The sequence below is a fragment of the Fusarium phalaenopsidis genome (genome assembly GCF_050370095.1).
Source record: "Fusarium phalaenopsidis strain FUZ10S chromosome Unknown contig_32302, whole genome shotgun sequence".
Taxonomy (NCBI): domain Eukaryota; kingdom Fungi; phylum Ascomycota; class Sordariomycetes; order Hypocreales; family Nectriaceae; genus Fusarium; species Fusarium phalaenopsidis.
In genome coordinates this window covers 339,851-360,070 of record NW_028145405.1, presented here as the reverse complement: position 1 = coordinate 360,070, position 20,220 = coordinate 339,851, and the positions used below count along the sequence as shown (strand labels likewise).

General features: G+C 53.0%; 10 protein-coding genes across 10 annotated transcripts; 5 read left to right on the top strand and 5 right to left on the bottom strand.

The window, feature by feature from the left end:
• Window positions 1-17: 17 nt before the first annotated feature.
• On the top strand, window positions 18-1,271 carry LRP88_07500 (carbon-nitrogen hydrolase; the record flags this gene model as incomplete). The annotated part of the gene is made up of 2 exons (XM_083244030.1): window positions 18-509; window positions 558-1,271. The coding sequence occupies 2 exons, from the start codon at window positions 18-20 to the stop codon at window positions 1,269-1,271; spliced, it is 1,206 nt and encodes a 401-aa protein (XP_083098524.1).
• Window positions 1,272-1,506: 235 nt separating this feature from the next.
• Window positions 1,507-2,565, bottom strand: LRP88_07499 (WLM domain-containing protein; the record flags this gene model as incomplete). Its single annotated transcript, XM_083244029.1, has 1 exon — window positions 1,507-2,565. The coding sequence occupies one exon, from the start codon at window positions 2,563-2,565 to the stop codon at window positions 1,507-1,509; it is 1,059 nt and encodes a 352-aa protein (XP_083098523.1).
• A 442-nt stretch (window positions 2,566-3,007) lies between these two features.
• Window positions 3,008-3,856, bottom strand: LRP88_07498 (uncharacterized protein; the record flags this gene model as incomplete). Its single annotated transcript, XM_083244028.1, has 1 exon — window positions 3,008-3,856. One exon carries the CDS (start codon window positions 3,854-3,856, stop codon window positions 3,008-3,010), a length of 849 nt encoding a protein of 282 aa, XP_083098522.1.
• Window positions 3,857-4,410: 554 nt separating this feature from the next.
• LRP88_07497 (Hsp70 family protein) lies at window positions 4,411-6,801 on the bottom strand (the record flags this gene model as incomplete). Its single annotated transcript, XM_083244027.1, has 9 exons — window positions 4,411-4,682; window positions 4,735-5,108; window positions 5,161-5,267; window positions 5,318-5,733; window positions 5,784-5,850; window positions 5,904-5,945; window positions 5,993-6,163; window positions 6,216-6,652; window positions 6,702-6,801. The coding sequence occupies 9 exons, from the start codon at window positions 6,799-6,801 to the stop codon at window positions 4,411-4,413; spliced, it is 1,986 nt and encodes a 661-aa protein (XP_083098521.1).
• Window positions 6,802-7,374: 573 nt separating this feature from the next.
• LRP88_07496 (uncharacterized protein) lies at window positions 7,375-10,661 on the top strand (the record flags this gene model as incomplete). Its single annotated transcript, XM_083244026.1, has 2 exons — window positions 7,375-10,132; window positions 10,183-10,661. The coding sequence occupies 2 exons, from the start codon at window positions 7,375-7,377 to the stop codon at window positions 10,659-10,661; spliced, it is 3,237 nt and encodes a 1,078-aa protein (XP_083098520.1).
• Window positions 10,662-11,494: 833 nt separating this feature from the next.
• Window positions 11,495-13,148, top strand: LRP88_07495 (uncharacterized protein; the record flags this gene model as incomplete). The annotated part of the gene is made up of 3 exons (XM_083244025.1): window positions 11,495-11,688; window positions 11,738-12,176; window positions 12,228-13,148. 3 exons carry the CDS (start codon window positions 11,495-11,497, stop codon window positions 13,146-13,148), a joined length of 1,554 nt encoding a protein of 517 aa, XP_083098519.1.
• Window positions 13,149-13,358: 210 nt separating this feature from the next.
• Window positions 13,359-15,512, bottom strand: LRP88_07494 (uncharacterized protein; the record flags this gene model as incomplete). The annotated part of the gene is made up of 1 exon (XM_083244024.1): window positions 13,359-15,512. The coding sequence occupies one exon, from the start codon at window positions 15,510-15,512 to the stop codon at window positions 13,359-13,361; it is 2,154 nt and encodes a 717-aa protein (XP_083098518.1).
• A 1,533-nt stretch (window positions 15,513-17,045) lies between these two features.
• LRP88_07493 (ER lumen protein retaining receptor-domain-containing protein) lies at window positions 17,046-17,837 on the top strand (the record flags this gene model as incomplete). Its single annotated transcript, XM_083244023.1, has 4 exons — window positions 17,046-17,070; window positions 17,123-17,181; window positions 17,231-17,288; window positions 17,344-17,837. 4 exons carry the CDS (start codon window positions 17,046-17,048, stop codon window positions 17,835-17,837), a joined length of 636 nt encoding a protein of 211 aa, XP_083098517.1.
• Window positions 17,838-18,413: 576 nt separating this feature from the next.
• On the top strand, window positions 18,414-19,029 carry LRP88_07492 (transcription initiation factor TFIID 23-30kDa subunit-domain-containing protein; the record flags this gene model as incomplete). The annotated part of the gene is made up of 2 exons (XM_083244022.1): window positions 18,414-18,578; window positions 18,661-19,029. 2 exons carry the CDS (start codon window positions 18,414-18,416, stop codon window positions 19,027-19,029), a joined length of 534 nt encoding a protein of 177 aa, XP_083098516.1.
• A 317-nt stretch (window positions 19,030-19,346) lies between these two features.
• On the bottom strand, window positions 19,347-19,695 carry LRP88_07491 (mitochondrial 37S ribosomal protein uS19m; the record flags this gene model as incomplete). The annotated part of the gene is made up of 2 exons (XM_083244021.1): window positions 19,347-19,533; window positions 19,631-19,695. The coding sequence occupies 2 exons, from the start codon at window positions 19,693-19,695 to the stop codon at window positions 19,347-19,349; spliced, it is 252 nt and encodes an 83-aa protein (XP_083098515.1).
• Between the last annotated feature and the right edge of the window lie 525 nt (window positions 19,696-20,220).

Genomic DNA, 20,220 nt, shown 5'->3' with positions numbered 1-20,220 from the left:
AGGTCAGCGATTGCAAAATGGCTACAGCTTCTACTATCCGTCTGGGCACTGCCTCTCCGGGCACGCAGGAGTCTACGCCTGCCACCATTGCTCTCATCGACTCCATCGCCCAGCGCGCGGCTGCTTCCAACATCGACATCCTTCTCCTCCCCGAGGCTTTCATCGGCGGGTACCCCCGCGGGAGCAGCTTTGGTTGCGAGATCGGAAACCGCTCCCAGGCCGGCCGCGACGAGTTTGTCAGCTACTTTGAGCAGGCCATTGACCTCGGCGACACTGTGGGACCGGGTGGTGGAGGTGCGGGTGTCAAGTGGGCGAAGAGGCAGCTCGGAGGGGATGACGATCAGGTCCGTGGAGATGGCTCGCGTGAGGAGCTTGAGCGGATTGCGAGAGACACTGGTGTCTTTATCGTTGTTGGATGTATCGAGAAGGCTGGTGGAAGCCTGTATTGCTCCGTCGTCTACATCTGCCCCAAGGAGGGCATGCTGGGCAAGCGTCGCAAGGTGCTCCCTGTAAGTTGTCCTACGATGGTATCGTCGATCCTCACTTACACTCGCTAGACCGGATCGGAGCGCCTTATCTGGGCCCAGGCTTCCCCGAGCACCCTCCAAGCCGTCACCACCATCATCCGCGGCGTTCGCATCAACCTCGCTGCTGCCATCTGCTGGGAGAACTACATGCCTCTTCTGCGCCAGAGTCTCTACGCCCAGAACATCAACTTGTATCTCGCCCCCACCGCTGATAACCGCGATGCCTGGCTTGGTCTGATGCGCACTGTTGGTGTAGAGGGACGTTGCTTCGTTGTCAGCAGCAACATGTGCATTCCCAAGACCGGGGGTGAGACTAATGGCACTGCGCCGCCTACTACGAGGGGAAGAAGGAATTCGACCCTCACTGAAGATGGCTTCGAGATCGCACTGCCAAAGTCTCCCACACGCCGCCGCCGCAAGTCCGTCTTTGACGAAGACGGCAACGAGATTGTCCTGTGCTGCGATGAGGATGGCGAGACTCCCGCTCCTCCCTCGACATCGAGCCGTTCCCAGACCCTTAAGACCGAGTTCCTCTCGCGTGGCGGTTCCTCGATCGTTACACCGTTTGGCGACGTCATTGCTGGACCGCAGTGGGAGGACCCTGACGGTTTGATCTATGCTGATGTCGATTTCCGTGACTGTATCAGGGGTCGTCTGGATCTTGATGCTGCTGGAAGCTACTCGAGGAACGACGCTTTCAAGTTCAGTGTCGAGGGATTGAATCTGGATCCTCTGCCGTATTGAGAGACGTGATAGGATAGTTTTGTATACCAGATTGTATAATGCCATATTACGACTGATCTATATCACGTTATTTATCGTGATGTCTTATTTCCAAGATGGTCTGGTAATCTCAAATATTAATTATCTAATGGCATGTTACGCTTGCTATCCAATGCTATGCCCCATGAATATCCTATGCTTCTATAATGTGTCCGGTACCCTTGCCATCAACGCCAGTTCAGTCATGAAAGGACTTTCACTTTGAATCATCACCAGGTGGTGTATGCCGTCGTGTCTTTTCAGCCGCCTCCAACACCTTTCTTTCAGCTTCAACTTCCTTTCGTTGCCTCTCCAGCGCCGCCTGCGCAAGAACCTCCCTCCGGCTTAGACCCGCGGTTGTAGCATTGCTAACTCCGCCTAGGACGAATTCTCCTCCTGTCCAGCCTCCGTGATCTTCCTCAAATTCTTCTTCGTCCACGCCTGAGATGGTGTATCTTGATGTCTCTCCGATCGTGTGGCCTCCCGACTTCCAATCAGCCGCCTGAACCTCTCGTTCGATTTGGTGGCATAGATCCCAAAAGTTGCGATCGTGAGGTCCGTGGACGTTATGTGCTAGCTCGTGGCAGAGAGTCTTGCGGATGGTCTTGTAGTCGCGATATCCATCGTGGGCATCCGTCCGAAGTCGTAGCTCAATCACCTCGCCCTGGTTGCGATTCAATCCCAGAATTCGGCTTGTCCCTTCGTGTGTTGTTTGTGTATGCGACAGAGGTTCCATCTCTGTCAAGAGGCCAACCGTAAACTTGTGCTTCTTCATCGCGGCACGGATACCTGGGTCCTCCTTGAGTCGCAGGAGCAGCTTTTGGCTGCGATCGGGATTCGGGAGTCCTTGTAAAGGTCGGACTTGGAGAAAGGTATATTGCGAATCCTCAGCAGTCTTGCGCGTGGGCGCATGTCTTGCTCTGCTGCGCTGGGCCATGCGCGCAGCGTTGCGCTTTGCGACACGCTCAGCCATGTCCTGAATCTGCTGTACTTCGGCCGCGGGAGCGCCCATGAGGGTCAGGGGCTTCCCCTTGAGGTCGAGGAGCGGCATGTCGGGGTTCTTGAATGGGAATTTGAGGAGTGGGCATTTCGGTGCGAGGATCTTTTGGTTTGCGACGGGGATGTCGAGGCTGGCTTCGATTTCGTGAAAGAGGTCGGTGACGGTGGCGTCTTCGGGGAAAGAGAGGTCGTAGGTGACTTGGCGGTGCTTTACGGAGAGGGTAAGCCATGCGGACTCGGAGGTTGAGGCGTCGTCTGCCATGGGGGAGTCGGCCATTGTGATGATGGGTGGCGATGGAGGGGTTGGTGTATGATGTTAAGATTAGATTGAGACGTTGAGATGATAGATTTCGGTTTGTATGTTGAGATTGAGTTTTAATAGATAAGATGATAAGGAGGCAGAGAGATTGAATAAATATGTATTCACGTCTGGCCAGGTTAAAGACAGAAGTTATTCCTACCATGGTGTTCGGCCAAGTTCGGCGTTGCTTTGTAATACGTCACTGCCACTGCCTGGAAACCCCGAGACACCAGCCTCACCACGGCTCACGATGACAACCACCAACGGAGATAGCGATCCGACTATTCGCGATGAGAATTGACCGATAAACCCGACAAATATGATCAATTACTGGCTTGGTCATGCTATGAAAGCCGTTTTGGATACGATAATACAAGAAAAAGGGATATCATGGAACACCAAAGATTAACAAAGACAATTATCGCGATGCCCTGCTCACCCGGCTTCGCTGCGAATCATCCCAGCGCATCGGCGCATGGTTCTCGGCTTCTATCTCGCTCAATGCCGTCTCAATCTCTTCCATTTCGGCCATATCTTCGTCTTCGGCTCTCAGCTGGCTGGGATCACGCATCGCGGCCGCCCTCACCTCAATCAGCCTGTTGACCTCTGCAAGAATGGCATCGCTCTCGGCGAGGTGTCTGTTGCGCTCTGCGAGAGTGACATGCTCCGAGTCGCCGTCGTTGCGCATCGTGATCTTGAGGCTGTATAGTTTGCGGAGAAGGGCAGATGCTTCTTCTATGTCGCCTACCCAGGGTTTCTCGACGGTTGGGCCGCTCTCCTCGACAATGTCGCGCTCTGCGGCTTCAAGTTCGGACTTTTTGTCGCTATAGTAAAAGTCTTTGAGCTGCTGGCAAAACGCTCCAAATTCTTGGGCGTCCTTCTCGTTGGCAGTGACCTCTGTCGTCCTGGTGCGCGTGCTGGTGGCATCTTCACCAGTCTTTACGCCTGCGCCCTCATCATCATCTGTTGGCGGCTTAAGATCGTCGAAGTTGTAGAAGATCCACGCCGCCATGAAGAGGATGACGATGCCGGACGCGACGCCAAAGATGATCTTTTCCGTGTCGCGGCTGCCGTCCTTGCTCTGGGCTGCGTGCTGGATGAGGATGGCGTCGTCTGAGATGTTGTAGCTGCTGTTGAACTTGCCCGGGATGGCTACCAGCTTGGCTGGGAGATAGCCGATGCCCCATTCCTCGGTGCTCCGGTTCATGAGCTCAACCCAGAGGGTTGTGTTGGTTGTGTAGTAGTTGAGGCCATCCCAGGACTTCATGATGCCGGTTGGAAAGAGATGAGTTGAGATGGATTGTCAAAGATGGTATTGCGGTCTCAAGTGAGGACAAAACGCAAAATACCCTCTCTCATGATAAAAGAACTACTCAGAGTGTGTAGGTGGGCTAGGCAAACTGGAGAGCCGCACTCGGCTGTGCTGCGAGAAGCCCCCCTCTCACACCAACAAGGCTGTCATGAAGGCATATCCCGTCGACACACCCACACCCCCGGGAAGCCTAGAACCTTGGCGATAGCAATTTCCACAGCCGCCCGCATCTGCAGGCGTCTCTTTTCAACCCTTGAACTGAACCAATAGTCCAGACCTGCAGACATTGCAGACACTGCCTCGTTTGTGTGCGAGTCCGACACCCTTGAGGGGTAACAAGACTATTGCAATATCTCCCTTGCCGCGAGGCAACGAGGCTTGAAAGTGCAAGCATGGATTAGGAGAGGTACGTAGAGATACAATGGCTTGATACAAGTTGATACATTGACGCTGAACTATCCAATAGAACCCCGGTCCCTTTCCCTGCATGCATCTAGCTAGCCCTACAGCTACATGAAGCCATCCTCCGCAGCTCTCGGGTTGAAGACGTGTGACTCGTTGAGGAGCGGCTCCTCAGGCTCCCCGTACTCTGCCCTCTGAGTCGGCGTGAGCTGGATGCTCGCGCGGTCCTTTGTGACTGTGATTTCGAGATCCATGTCTAGCTGGTACCATCCTGACGAGCTGCCGACCGCCTTCCACTGGTTGGGCTTTGGTTGCGGGAGCTGAAAGTCCCACTTCTTGGCTTCCCTCTTGCCTGCTCCGATGCGCTCGATTGTCCTGCCTGATTGTGGTGTTAGTGCTATCACAGGTGTGATGGGGCTATTGAAACTTACCTGGCGTTTCGTGTAGGTTTGTCGGCGGCTCGTTGGCATGCTCGCCAATGTAATCCCAAGTGTCAAAGACGACTGTAAGCCGGCTGGCAGGGTTCATGCGCTTGGGCAGTTTCCTGACGATGCGCTGCTTGACGTAGAGTTCGTTCTCGATCAGGTCGCCCTTTAGTACGAGCCACTTGATGTTGTTTTTAGCTCGTGCCTTTCCGTCGTGAGTGTCCAGATAGCGCTGCTCGGGCTCGTGGGAAAAGGTTGCGAATGGCTCTGCGAGGACTATGCCAATATGGCAGGGGCTTTGATGGCAGATGGGGGCTTGACGGTATTCGCCGCCGCTGCTGAGGCCCATTACAACACCTCCTCGGGCGACGGCAGACCAACTGAAATAGGTCAGTAATTGAATGTTTTCTTTGAAGTCGGGGTTAAGCATACCTCTCCTTTTCAGGCCAGTAGAAGCCGACGTCACGGCTCCTGGCAAAGTGTTCTACGCAATCGCGAAGGTATTTGCTTCCAGAGAAGCCGCCTGAGAGGAAGATGGCCTGAAATAGGATTAGAAGCTGTTTCTCTGGGACAAATGTGGTCATTTTACCTTGGCCTTCATGTGCTTGTTCTCGACTGCTGAGAGTTGGCCCTCAATGAGACGTAGAATCTCGGGAACAGACTCTCGGAACATGATCTCGAGATCCGCACTCGAGATGAGCAACTGCCCATCACGAATTCCCCGCGCAGCATCGTTCCTGTTACCGAAGCCGTGAGGTAGGTTGAGAACTTTAATGTCTCCAGCTTGGCCGCGGGCCTTGCGTCCTTCAAACTCGTGCTTGATGAGCTGGAACTCCTTGAGGATGGACTGAAGACCGGTGCTCAGAACGACTTGGCCGCCGCTTTGATCTTGATCACGGGCTTCGAGGACGCCTGGGGCCAGGGCATCGTACTCAGCGCCTAGTTTGGCGGGGAGGTATTCGAAGAGGAAGTATCTGTCGATGCATGTAGCACCACATTTGCCGCCTGGAACACATTGTTAACACTTGGTGATACTGAATGGGACAAAGACTTACCACTTGGGCGGGTCACCCTCTTGGGCTGGAAGGGACTCAGACTTTGCACGTAGTAGGAGACCAGATCCTAAACAGTACGGTAAGAATACGCATCTCTCAACGTTTGGGTGTTATACTTACGACTGTGCCACCACCAGCGTCGACAACCACGAAACACTCTCCCTGCACAACGTTAGCAACTAATGTGGTGTCTTCGGAGCAGAACACACCTCTCGAATATCCATGATGCCTTCGCTTTGGGCAGCTTCCAGCGTGTACTGTGCGCACGCTTCAGGTTCTGTCGTCAGGCGTGAAGTGCCGAGCTTGCTGTCTCTGAATCCATATTTGAACGCGGCATGTACTGCCTTGAAGGTCATACTCCTTGCCCTCTCATCCCATTCCTGTATTTCAATTAGTCATTGCAATTGAATGGCAGTTTCGCTGACAACTTACCGCTGGGTGTGTTACAACAATGTCAATGGGAAAGTCCTTTAGCTGGCCTGGGGGAAGATTCTTCTCGACGGAATCGTGCGCCGCCTTGGCTACCTCAAAGAGATAATCCCGAGTAACATCATACGGACCCTTTGTCACATGGATAGGAAGTCGAGTGCCGTTCTCAATGGCCTCACGTAGGATGCGATCATACTTGACGGCGCACTTGAGCTTCTTCAGAGCGTCGAGCGTCTTTGGCTCCGGCAGCTCCAGCTTGGGCTGCCGGATGACGTACATGTTGTTCTCGATGTCCCATCCCCACCTCTGGCCGTGCTCGGGTGAGTAGGTATAGAGAGAGGGGACTTTGTCCTGAATGTAGTCGGAAGCCCAGGCGCTGACGACTTGGATGTCTCTGAGCCTTGGTGGACTTGTTCCGTTCACAAGAGCCCAGGCGACGCCTAGAGAGTTAACATCTGGGAAATTACAGTGGGAATTGGAGAAACTCACCAGTAAATGTTGTACCAAAGTCGAAGCAAAAGATAAAGCGAGGAGCCTCGCCTGTGGTGCCCTCAATGGGGATGTCGGGGCCAAGATCAAACTCATCCATTGCGGCGTCAGGCTGAGGGTTGACTCTTTCCTGAAAGACAAGTTCTTGCGAGAAAGATGGCACGAAAGATTGTATTTCTTTTCGATCAAGGATCCGAGATGATTAATGGCAGGAGGATATAAACGGGCTGCCATGCCAGCTTGTGCTGGGTGTGAGGCTTGGTAATGAGGGGGTGTCTACCTAGACATGTATCTTTCAGGCTCTCCAGCTGGTGCGCCTTCTCACACCTCCACCTCCACCACAACCCGACAAGCGGGATGAGGTTGAAAACAGGCGCCGGGGGCTGAGAGTGGCAATGTCGTCGACACGTTTCTCGGGGTGCATTTCTTATCGGACAAGGGGGCTTCTGCCTGCTTGTGCGGCGGCAGCTAGACGCAGCCTCCATGGGGAGCCTACCAGGGCTGTGACAGGCTCAGCCCGCTACCCGTCTCGGTTCAAGGCTGTCTCGTCTTGTCTTGACTTGACTTGCAGCGAGTAGAGGGGAAGCTAGAGTTCTTTTGTTCATCATCGCGGCACTCTCTTTTGGCAAACCCAATCTGATGTCAAGCCATTGCTCTTCTTTCCTCTCTCACCATGCCCTCCAAACCCCGAGACGAGACCAAGTCCGCCAGCAAGCGCTGGAGCAAGAAGCTCAAGGACAAGTTCACCAACAGAGGGGAACCTCAGGTCGAAGAAGTCGCCGCCCCCGAGCTGCCTGATACTCCAATTCACAACCAATACGCGACTCAGAAGCGTGAAGCTGCTCGTCGGCAAGCAGAGCTTGGCTTCACCTCGACTGATAATCTATCGGGTCGAGCAACGCCGAGCACTTCATATTGGAGCAGCGCAACTGCTACTCCTTCAGTCGAGTCCCCGCAGCGAAATCCAGACGGCTTGACTCCGGGCACACAATCCGCATCACCCTACAGGTCTCGCATTGAGAGCGGGTCTATCTGGAAGAACGAGCACGAGATAGACGGCCAACCAGTCACACAACCATCCTCCGAAACTTCTCGAGGGACGTTGACTCGGAGTCCCCCTCAGGTCACATCAACTCAGAGTGATGCTCCGAGGCTTATGGTTGAGCTTCCCTCGGAGCGCATGATAGACACCGAGCCGATTGAGATGCCAGTGGAAGAACCGACTTCAACAGAAACAAGTCAAGAGCCAGAAGAAACGATGCGAAGCCAGACAGGAAACACCAATGGGCGAGATTCGCCTCGTGCGACTCGACACCGCAATGAGTCTTACTCTGAACGAACAGGCGGACTTCCATCGTCGCCCGACCAGCACAGGGCAGGTCCTTCGCAACCTCCAATGGATACAGCCCGAGCGGCTGCCGCCCTCGCCTTTCAATCTCAAACTTCTGGTGCCACGCAGAGAAGACCTGTTGGTTCAACTACTGGGAGCCCTCCCTATCCGACTGCCCAGAACGATACGGTCCCTCTCCAACTTGTTCCACTAAGAGGAACAAGCGTGAGACCAGAAGTCGTTAGTTCAGATGCTGTTCGGTCAGAGGTGGCTCAGTCTGATGGTGTTCGGCCTGAAGCCATTCGGTCTGTCCGGTCTGAGGCTGTTCGTTCAGATACTGTTCGTTCAGATACTCTTCGGTCTGAGGCTGCCCGATCGGAAGTTGCTCGATCAGAAGCTGCCCGGTCAGAAACTGTTCGTTCAGACACTGTTCGGTCAGAGGTTGCTCGGTCAGAGGTTGCTCGGTCTGAGGCTGCCAGGTCTGGAGCTGCTCGATCAGAAGCTGCTCGGGCAGAGGCTGTTCGACCAGATCCTCCCATCAACAAAGACCACATTCCTGACGAACGTGATCGGAGATCGGACCCTGTCAGGGAAACGGATCCTTTCAACTATATACTCGATGACGACGACGATAACGACGACGACCAATGGTCACATCAGTCTACGGAACAGCACGTGGAGTCTGAAGAGCGCCGAGGCTCTGGCCTTCGTGACAGATTCCGCAGAAATGGAGGAACCCAAAAACAGCATCAAACACTCCACAAGCCTACTACTCAAAATTCGAACCTAGACGACTGGTCCAGGAAGCTCAAGGCGTTCCAAAAGCAACACAAGGTTCCAAAAGACCCCTATGTCGACCAACTCGGTACAGTGTTGCAGTGGGCAAACAAGGAGCTTGAGAAGCGCAAACATGCAGTCGAGACCAAAGATCAACAGATCAAGAGTTATACTGGCTCCGTAGGGAAGTTGAAGGATGAGATTGCGAGACTCAATTCACTGGTTGATGCTCGAAATCGTCAAATCCATCAGATGCAGGATGACTGGACCAAGGCTGAAAATGCCAAACGAACAGCTGCGGCAGAGCGCGATAGTATGCAGACTCATGCTCGCGGTCTCAAGGATACTCTCAAATCTACACAGAAGAAACTTGAGGCAGCCGAGCAGGATTACCAGACCGCCGTTGGCGAGCGAAACACTGCCCAACAGGAGTCGGCAATGTACCAAAATCACTACGAGCAGACGACGACTGAGCTACAAAAAGCGAATTCTAACTTGAATCGCGTGGTTGGAGAGAGGAACAAAGCTCGAACAGAATGCAATCAGTACTGGGAGACTGCTCAGCAGAAGGATCTGGAGCTGGAGAATGCTCTCAAGATCAACAAGCAGCTTGACCACAGTCTGACGACGACCACCAACGAGAGAGATGCCTACAAGCAGAGTAGTGATACGGCACTTGCTCGCTGCTTGGAGCTCGAGAAGGAAAAGAAGGACGAGATTGCCAAAATGCAGGCAATCTGTTCTCGCCAGATCAGCACTCTCAATGAGAATTCCAGGAAGAAGCAGGAGGAGCTCGAGGGCACCATTACCGACATGGCATTGAGCCATCAAAGAGTCGTTGAGGAGATGACGGCTGAGCATGAAGCCGAAATTGCTCGACGAGACGCTGAAGCCAAGAACTTGGAGGAGAGGTTCAGAGCCAAGTTGAGGGCTGAAACGACCAAGCTTCAGAACGAGTTGACGGCGGCGCACAAGCGCATGGCGAGCTACAGTAACATGGACGACTACGTGGCTACGCCAGATGATGAGTTCAGGAGCAACTTCTTGCACATCGCTCAGCGCATCAACAACCTCAACTACTGGGTTCCACGGCCAAACAACTACTCGTTCGACCCTGAGCTTGATCCCGATAACTTCTTGACCAGGAACGCTGAGCAAGGAGGTCGAAACTGGCCCAAGTTTGTACGCCACATCTGCTGGAGAATCATCATGCGAGGCTTCTTTGACCGGCCTCTCGGATTTGGTGCCCTTGGATGTCAGGGAAGCGATGGCTTTGATGCCATGGATCACTTATTCCAGGTCTTTGCTATTACCGACCCCAAAGGTACGTTCCACGGAGCACATGTTTTTGGTCTGATACTCATGCGATTATAGGCTCACGGGGGCTCATCCTGCCCAACACCAAGGAAATGAATTCCTGGCGCGCCGACTTCTTCGGCAAACTCCTCAAGAAATGGCGGCAGGGCTCAGCCTCGGATGACTACTACCTGAGGTTCTTCCAGGCCAATGTTCAGCTGGTGACAAACAACCTGCTAGCCTCTCTACAGCGGGCGAGCGGCAGCCGGCTGGACCCCCAAGCCAGCGGCGAGATCGCCGAGTTTGTCGAGGGCCTGGGCACTCTGGCGCTCGAGATGGCCTCACAAAGAGCCCAGATTTACCTGGACTCGTGCGAGCATGGTGAGAGTGCAAACGTAGACAGGTTCAAGGATGAGGCGGGCATGGGGTCTGGTAGTGCTATGGTTGATCTCATGATTCAGCCGTGTATTCGTAGGGTGGGTGATGGGCGGAATGACTTTAGGGCTGAGAGGGTTATTGTTAAGGGGGATTTTGTGTCGGTCAAGGCGGGATACTGAGTAATTTCTGCATAGGTTGTTTATTTCTAACTGTAGATTAATGGATGTATTACACTTGACTCTGCACTCTTGATGGTATCCAACTCGCCCAACACTTGAAAGGCATCATATTCATTGCCGCAACTCTCCGGTCTCGGCTTCAATAACCAAGACTTACCGAAACCCCCTTACACCACCCGCTGACAAAACCCCAGTCTCTGTTTGCCCGTCCCGCGTCTAGTGGCTTGCTGCGGCTGAAAGGGCTCAACGGAGGGCATTCCCCTAGCCTAGCTTCTCCCCCACGTTAACTCAGCCCTCCCGCATTCCTTCGACCCCAGGCTGCATACACCCTCGCATGGGGTGCATTTTCAACCCTTGTCAAAGGGAAACTAATCTGCGGCTTGGTATCACGAGACGTGCATTGGCTCTTGAGAACGCCTCTCGGCTCATGGGCGCGTCGCGAGGTGCATTAGTTACCATCACATCGGCGGGCCGCTGCGTGCCGGAGAGAATCAGGCTGTGGAACTCACAACTGTGATAGGCAGATTTTCAGACGAAATATTGTAGCATGTCTGCAGGCAGGTCTTTATCACACAGCCTGCTTTTTTATGTATCTCGATGTACTGGTCGAGAGGTACTTGGAGTGACTTGGGAGTTCGGGACATGGGGGGTGGAAATTGTGGAAAGCAGGCTGAGTGAGGAGGCGGATGCAGCAAGGTGCGATGCTAGGCACTTGAGAGAGAGCGGCTCCAGGGATTGAATGATATTGGAGAGAGAGAAACATTGACAAAAAGGTCAAGTCCTGAGCTTTCTGCTGAAACTCTCCCTCCAAGACCCCCAAAGCCTTCTCAAACATGCAGAACAAGACTCTTTGGAATCTATCTCCCGAACCTCTCCCCGAGGGAGACGTCGTGGGAGCTGTGTTTGTTACGATATGGTTCTTTGTTACTGGGTTCTTTATCTGGGCCTTCTTTTGGCTGTTGCATAGGCCGAAGGAGCTTTGGAAGGAATTCAACACTATCCTCTACGGAACGGCCTTTCTCTGCTTGTGAGTATACTCTTTCTCTTCAGGGTTACAATTGTCTAACTTGTGCTAGCTGGTACTTTATCGTCGTCATCGACAGATGGCTACACTTTGACCAACGCTCCGTCGTCTTCGGCTACATCCTCCTCGCCCCCTTCTGGGAAGCCTTCCACCTCGCCTCGACCATCCTCCTGATCTGGGGAACATATGCCATCCTCTGGCGCGAGATAAAAGCCAACTCTGAGCGTCGCAACTGGTGGTGGGTATCCGCCAAATTCGGGCTCTTTTTGGTGTTCATGGTGTCATTCTTTCAATGGCTGCTGGGTTTTTCTCTAGCTGTTGTTTGGATGAGGTTTTATAGCTTGAACATCATTGCAGATGTTTCGGACAAGTGGACGCATTTTGAACTTGCTACTACCGGCTTGGTTTTTGGGTTTTGTCTCATGATTTTTGCTGCTGCGACGGATGCTATCATCTTGAGGGCTGTTAAGATTGATGGAGAACGGCAAAAGGTTTGTCAATTATCCCTTGGTCTGACATACAAGATGCTAACATGGATATAGTATCACAATGTGTTCTATGGCGCCACGATTCTTCTCCTTATCCGCTCTATACTTCAATTCGCCGTCGTTATCCGGACCTACATGCCTGGCAACACCCGCCAAGACACTCTCCTCTTCAAAGACGTCTCCGAAGGTCTTGTCAGCGTTCTCTACTTTTCAGTGATGGCCTGGCTCGCCTGGGATATCACCTCTGGCAAGGTCCAAGAGCACGCCGTCACGAGACCTGTAAAGGGTGAAGTCCGCAAGTACATCCTCGACGAGCTCAACGACGGTACATCACACGGACGAACTTTAGCTCCTCCGTTCCGTGAGGTGCTTGACAAGACGGAACGGAATCTCGATGAAGTTCTTGAGATGTCATTCGAGACTCTTAACACGCCGAGGGAAGACCAGCGGAAACTTGCGAGACAGTACATTCGCTTCTTGCGCAACAAGTTTGGCACGCTCAACCCGAGGGAGGGGAGGTTCTTTAGTAGCATTGAGAACCGCAACATCTCGGCCATCACTAACTTTACTGAGAATGCCTTTGGGAACCTTGGGCGGAGATCTGCCTCCGGCGGCGGCGGTACCTCGCCAGCCTCAACCCTCAACGGATCTCGTACTCAGCGACACGCTAGACAACCTTCCAACCCAAGATTGTCTCCTATTCATGACGATGTTCCTCTTGAGAACGTACGAAGAACAAGGCCAAGCTCCAGGTCAACCTACACTCAAGTTCCTCAGTCCGACACGCAATCTATCAACACAATGCCCCTCTTCCCACCTCCGGCTAGAAACTACGGTCCAGAGTCTGGATCACTGTCTCCTCAACCGACTGGTACGCGACCAGCAGTTCGGCCGATGGGTGGACCGCCGTACCCTTCGACGAACCCCTATAACGCTTATAACCCCGTTCCTGGGCATGAACGGGATATGGCCTAATTGCAGACTGCGTTGTTGCGTTTCAGATTGTTTACTAGTAAAACGTATGGTTTATGTATTCATTTGTGTAATTTAGCCATAAAATTTGAGCGAAATTATAGATTCGATTTTCTATTATAATCAAGAACTCCTTCAACTACTCTACAGACATCATAAACGCCTCATAACCACGTAAAATCACGTAAACATCCGTACCAAATCATCAATCTGTTAATCCCTACCAAAATCTCTCCCCAAATACGGATATCCCCCACTGCTCCCCGTCGAGCTGGTGCTCATGCTCACCGACCTCCCAATCCCCATCTTCCGAACCGTAACCGCATTGAACTTTTCAGGCGTGAACCCGAGCGCCCCCTCTGGATCGTAGTGTCTGTCTTGGTACAGCCACCGTAGGTGAGCCTGCCAGTCCACCCACAACTTGGATGTCGGCAGAGCGTCACCGACTCGTTCTAGGAGCCCGGGGGATCTCTGCCGCATCTTGTGCATGAGGAGCTGTCGCCAACACTCTGCTGGACGCTTTGCGTTGGGGATGTTGTGATTCCGGCTCAGATACCATGCCATGTTGACGCACAACATGTCATTGTTTTCTTGGGTGATGAGCTCGCGTATTTTCTTGACAAAGCTAGGGTGCTCCTTTTTGCTCTGATTCACGCATGCCATCGCCTCCTCCGGGCTAAATCCTTCCCGAACTTCTCGACATAGCTTGTCCCGAAGGAGCCCGCGATCTGTATCAAGAGGAATCGACCGGATAAGGTCATCCCCAAGGCGAGAGGGGCGTGTAACATCTGCCGCGGCGGCGTCCTCACGTTTTGAGAGACACAAGCAATACGCAAGATCATCGCGGTGAATAGGATATTCAACCTCTGACGCAGTGCGCAAGAGGTGAAACGCATTCGAGATGTAGTGATCGCTGGGCACTCCTTTCAAACCCTCGACGAAGACATCATCCCAAAGCTCATGAAGCCATGTAGCAGAAGCAAGGGCGCGGCCAAGACCACCCGTAGCAAGGGCGAATCTCTCGCTGGCTTGCCGTTCACAGAGCTGCCTGTATAGGTATTCCACCGCTTCCATGAAGACGTGACATCCCGGGCCGGCAAGGTCTCTCGGACTACCATAGAGGTTTCGTAGTTGAGGTGCAGCAGTGACTGTGTTGAGAAAAGCTGTACAAGCCTGGACCTTGTCGGACAAGTCTCCTTTTTCAAAGGCTCGTACGTAGGTGTTCAATGCACGGATGCCATCTGGAGACCGTAGCTCCAAGGCTGCCTCGATCCGCTCAATAGTTTGCCAATCAACCCGTCGAGGCTTGATGCACATAGTGACGATAAGTCCAACGGCCTCGGAGCCTCGGGCGATGGCACGATCGACAACAGTCATGAGACTGTCCATTATATGTCGACCGTTCTTTAGGGGTAAAGTGTCGGCAGCCGGGCTAAAAATGCCACAGCATGAGTGTCGTAGAAGATGACGTTGTTGCCCCCCAGTAGTATCTGGTCCCTCCAGATCTAAAACCACAACAAGTCGATATCGATCTTTCTCAGAGAGCCGTGTCTCCCATTCACGGATCCTATCGAGGTTGGGTTGCCACGGCATCCACCAGCTTCTATCAGGCAATGCGTAGCGGAGTAGGGCTTTGGCAGGGAGGTATTCCAGTTGACTCGCCCCGGCCACCAGCTTGTATGCAGAATGCCACTGGCAAGAGTCTTTTAATTCGTTTAGCTTGATTCGGAGTTTCTCCTTGTAATCGGCGTAGCACAGCATCATCTCGACCAAGTGCAGTGGGAGGTAGTCGTCGATGGACTCTTTTCCAATATGGTGGAGATGCCCTAAGATCGCTGGGAAGGGTTCTTCTGGTTCGCGTTCTTTGACTAGATTGAAGAGAGCCTTGGCAAGAACGGGTACTTCGTTAGGGACAAATTCGTGTCGTATACCGCTTGCCAGGATCAGAAACTGGAGGTAGGCTCGGGCCTGGTGTAGAAAAAAAGGTCCAGGAATCTCGCATCTTCCAAGTGCCTCCCGCACCTGGCCACGGGCGCCCTCGTGTGAAAAGGCATGGAAACAAGCAAGGACTCCGGCCTCGAGTGCAAAGCTTTCGTTTCTGAAGGGAGCCAACTTGCTGACCAGCAAGATATCGGCGTCCAAAGTTCCGGGCGTTACTCCACGACTGAAGAACGAGTTTCCAAGAACGTTGAAGCCGTTGCCTAGGACGTTGCTAGCCAGGATGTTGTTTGTCAAGGCCTGGGTCTGTTGGAGCGGGAACTGATCGTAGCGTCCCTCTTTGAGACGATCGACAGCCCCTGTCTCACGGATTTGGTCATGCCAGGAGGTTCTGAATGCGAACCGCGGAGAAGTTGGTGAAGACGACATGTGGATGCATAGCAAGAGTCGAAAGAGTAACGAGTGTTGTGCCCAAGGACAGACTTTGTGTCAGTCGTACCGGATTCTGGCCTTAACCCATCGTCATACAAACGAGCGTCGGTCCCAGCTGTGGTTGAAAGCCCAGGGCAGGTGTTAGTTGGTTGAGAGGGCTGAAGGCAGCCGACAAGCCTCCATCACTTGTGAACTCTAGGACGAACAGCACTAGACAGCGAGCATTCGGCTGCCCTCAGCACAGCCCTGGTGGCGACTAGAAAGCGCCGGTGACCGCTACCAACCCCAATTCTGCCCAGGCTGTGAATAGGCCGCATGGTGCGCAAATTGCTGCATGAGGTGAAAGACGGGATGGATGCAAGTACCGTCAGGTCACTCAAGTACAAGGCACTCTGCAAGGTATTCGGGACTAGTAGATCAAAGCTTGGCACAGCGCTTAAGGTGGAGGCAGGGCACCCAGCGAATAGTGTCAAGCTGGGGAAGCCTCTTGGCAGGGAATCGTAGCGTGGCATGGGGGGTGTTCTATTAACACGGCTCTCCAACAACTGGGGGAGAGGCTCTGCGGATATGCCGGCAACTGATTTCTCGGCGCCCTTTACGAAAAGAGGCTTTGCACTTTGAAAACTGGATGAATGACTCTCAACGCGTCCTCACATGACTGGGCGATAGCCATGAGCTGCCCCCTTCTTGGCGAACGAGGCTTTGTCTGCAGCTCGAAAAGAGTCGACTCGTATCTTGAGATGCCAGGTCTGCAGTTGTGGCTTTCAATATTTCAGCCAGGAACAGGAGACTGACAACGAGGTTGTGTTGCACCAGGTTGAGGCTGAAAGCTGTGGTGTGATGAGAAATCAAGACGGGTGATTCGAAGCCGAGACCGAGGCATTGGGCTGAGAAAGAGAAACAAAGATGAGGGGAAGCCTCGTGGGAAGCCAGCTTGAAGCCTATCTCGTCACTCAACTGACCATCTCCAGGGTGTTGCCGACATAAGCAGTGAGAAAGGTCATTGCGTCATTCATGAGTGGTCCGTTGATGAGGCCCAACGTTCAAATCTTAATGGAGCAAGATTCTCTCAGCCAAACGAGGCTGCAAAACCCGTACGTGATTCTCATGATGATGATCTTGTTGAGAGAGGCATCTGGGCATCCGAAAGCGGAACGGAGAAAGACGGAGGCACTAGCCACATACATGACACACTGTGGCTAGTATCTGTGGCTCACCAACCACATGCCAGCGCATTACGTAGCTGCAAGGCCCAATGAGCTTGCTATCGCGTCGTGTCCTTTTTCCGGCCGAGTCGAGTCTCGAGATTCATGATCATCCTGCTCCCCTGTCAATCTCTCCGGAGTCAAGCTTGCAACTCTCAACATCATCCACCATCACGACGAGATTCAATTGCATTCGGTCCCTCGCTTGCGTACGATTCAGCTCCTTCATATTGTCGCCCGACGCCCGCCCGCTGCGCTTCTAGCAGCTCTCTGCGCTCTTGCCCCTGTCTTAGTCTAGCTTCGCGATAAGCACAACACCGCAATCATGTTGAACATCTTTCGCATCCTTGGTAGGTTTCAACGTGGAACAGCTTGGATGACTGGCTCTAACGGCTAGCGCAGCGGATTTTTCGCATCTCGGCAGCATCTTCATCTTGCTGCACAAGATGGTGCAGTTGAACGTTGGTTCTCCCTTGTCTTTAATGGATTAACAATGCTGACAATCACCAGAGCTGCTCAGGCATCTCGTTCAAGTCCCAGGCTCTTTACATGTTTGTCTACGTCACTCGTTATCTCGGTACGACTCTCGATGCCTCGTTCGCCACGTCTCTAACACCTCGCAGACATCTTCTCGACCGATAGCATCTACAACTTTGTCTTTAAGCTCCTCTTCCTCGGTTCGCAAGGATACATCATCTACCTCATGACCAACGCCTACAAGCCCACCAACGACCCCAACGTCGATACCTTCCGCGTCCAGTACCTCCTCGCCGGTGCCGCCGTCCTCGCCATCGCATTCCCCTATTACTACACCTTCTCCGAGATCCTCTGGGCCTTCTCCATCTGGCTCGAGGCCGTGGCCATTCTCCCCCAGCTCTTCATGCTGCAGCGAACCGGAGAGGCTGAGACCATCACCACGCACTACCTCTTTGCGCTCGGCAGCTACCGCGCTCTCTACATCCCCAACTGGATCTACCGATACTTTAGCGAGCCCAACCACAAGGTCGACTACATTGCCATCATTGCCGGCATCATCCAGACGATCCTGTACAGCGACTTTTTCTACATCTACTACACCAAGGTTCTCAAGGGCAAGAAGTTCAAGCTCCCCGTCTAAGCGACCAGAGTACCCACAGAACCTGTACGAGCAGAGCATCAGGCTCAAGACGCGTCTCGGTCGCGTTGACATTGACATTACGATCAAGAAGCCGCAAGGCAAGGGAACGGCCGCTATTCTGGCCACGACAAACTCCGGCTTCAGGAGATGCATGAAAGGCGTTGGTTTGGGAGGTCGACAAGGCGGTAATCAATGGCGTCGCCGTTTGGCTTGGAGATTTGGGGAACGGACCTTCGATTTAACGAAACGGTAGTCAAAATAGAGTGGAGTCTATTCATGTTCCACATGCTGCTTAGATTCGAGATGTGTGCCCAAGGAGGAAAAGTAGGCGATGTGTAAGATTGAGGATGGCCAGTAGGCCATGGTAATTGAGTTTGAACCATCAAATGATGCTATTTCTTTCGTTTCCTTTGCCTATTGTAATATATTGTTTTGTTTGGCTTCATTTGGGAATGTTCACCTTCAGGCAACCCATGACATCAATCACGTGATATCGAACTCCCTTAACGCGACATGCTACACCTTGAACCTTCAACATCAACATCGAAACACATCGCATTCATCAAATCCTTCACGATGGCTAGCGACGCGCCCGAAAAGACAGAGCAGTCCCCCGCTGCGCAGAATGGCCCTGCTGATGTGGCGCCGCCCGCCCCTACGGTCCCAGAGTCACGACTTCCGTCGCGCAAGGATACGTCGCTGCGAGAGTTCCTGAATAAGATGGATGACTATGCTCCCATTGTATGCTCCCCGCGCTTCGCATCTCGACTCATCTAACCGTCTTTAGATCCCCGATGCAGTCACTCACTACTACATGACCAAGGCTGGTCTTCCTCCCCCTCCGCAAACCGATCCCCGCCTGGCGCGACTACTTGCCCTCGCCACCCAGAAGTTCATCGCCGACATCGCTGCCGACGCCTACCAGTACAGCCGGATCCGCGCATCTTCGAACACAAACAACCCCATGGGCTCGCTCGGCGCTGCCGCCGGATTCCCCATCCCCGGCCAGCCGACCGGTCAGCCTGGAAACAAGGACCAGAACAAGGGCGCGCCGCTCGGAATCCAGCGACCGGGCTACGGCGGTGGTGGTCAGGGTGGCAGCCAGAACAGGACGGTCCTCACGATGGAGGATCTGGGCATGGCAGTTGGAGAGTACGGCGTCAACGTGAAGCGGAGCGAGTTCTACCGCTGAGTGTTGTTGGTTTTAATTACAACTGGAACGAGTGCATACGGTCAAGGTGTTTTTGGGTTTAGGCGTTTACGGAGGTTTTGGGTCTGTCAAAGATATCAGGCCAGTATAACATTTTGACTGGCCGCAATAGATTGCTTTCATGCGCGAATGGACATGTTCGTTGAATCATCGTGCTCAGTGATGTTACATGTAGTGTTTGTACATGGGTATACCCAGATTCCGGCTCTTGCTCATAAAGTCTACCTCTTGTCCCAAATGTTGGGCTTCCGCGTCCTAGAAATTCTATGAGCCAAGATCATCACTCGAGGTTATACGACTTACGGTGAAAACTCGCCGAGCTTGTGTCCGACCATGTCTTCAGTAATGGTCACCTCATGGTAGTCCTTGCCGTTGTGAACCTCGAACTTGAGTCCAACAAAGTTGGGCAGAATCGTGGCAGATCGAGCCTGCGTTCGTACGGGAGGGACCTTGTCGCCGGGGGACTTGGGCCAGACAATGGGAAGGCTATCGAACGTTAGAAGGCGACGGTATTCGAGCCGATCGTGGACGGCTTACGGCACAAGATGTGGGCCTGAGAGAAATTGTCAGTTATTAGAAACACGAGGAGAAAGCAATTGACTCACCCTTCCACACAGAGCGCTTAAGGAGAACCCGTGTCGCGTACATTGTCGCTAACACACCTTCGTCTTGGGAAATTTCAAGCCTCCATCTCCAAAGCCTCGAAATGCGATCGGCTCCGCGGCAGGGGCGTTGTTTTTCCGGGATGGTGGGCGGTTGATCCGATTGCCACGTGACCTCCCCTTTCGTAAACGGGATCTCGGCATCGGTTCATTAACCTAAGGTTCGGGGTAATATCGAACGGAGAAACGACGCCCACCAACGGGACGAATATTGATGTTTCGGCGATAGACCACATCTTTAAGTGGTCATGCGACTTGTCTTGCGATTTTGATGCTTGTATTCAGGGCTCTTTTCTAAGGCGAACTCATGATGGAAACCAAGTGGTTTTCAACCCCTTAACACTCGGCATGAGTTAAAGGGTATATCATAATACTTCCCAAGAGATTCAATTCAGACCTATTGTGTACCTACACAGTACGCAACTCTGTAATATCAAATCACATTCGATCCTTCTCCGATCTACCCGTGATGGAGGTTTATTGAAATATCAGGGGCCCTGGCTCCTGTTTC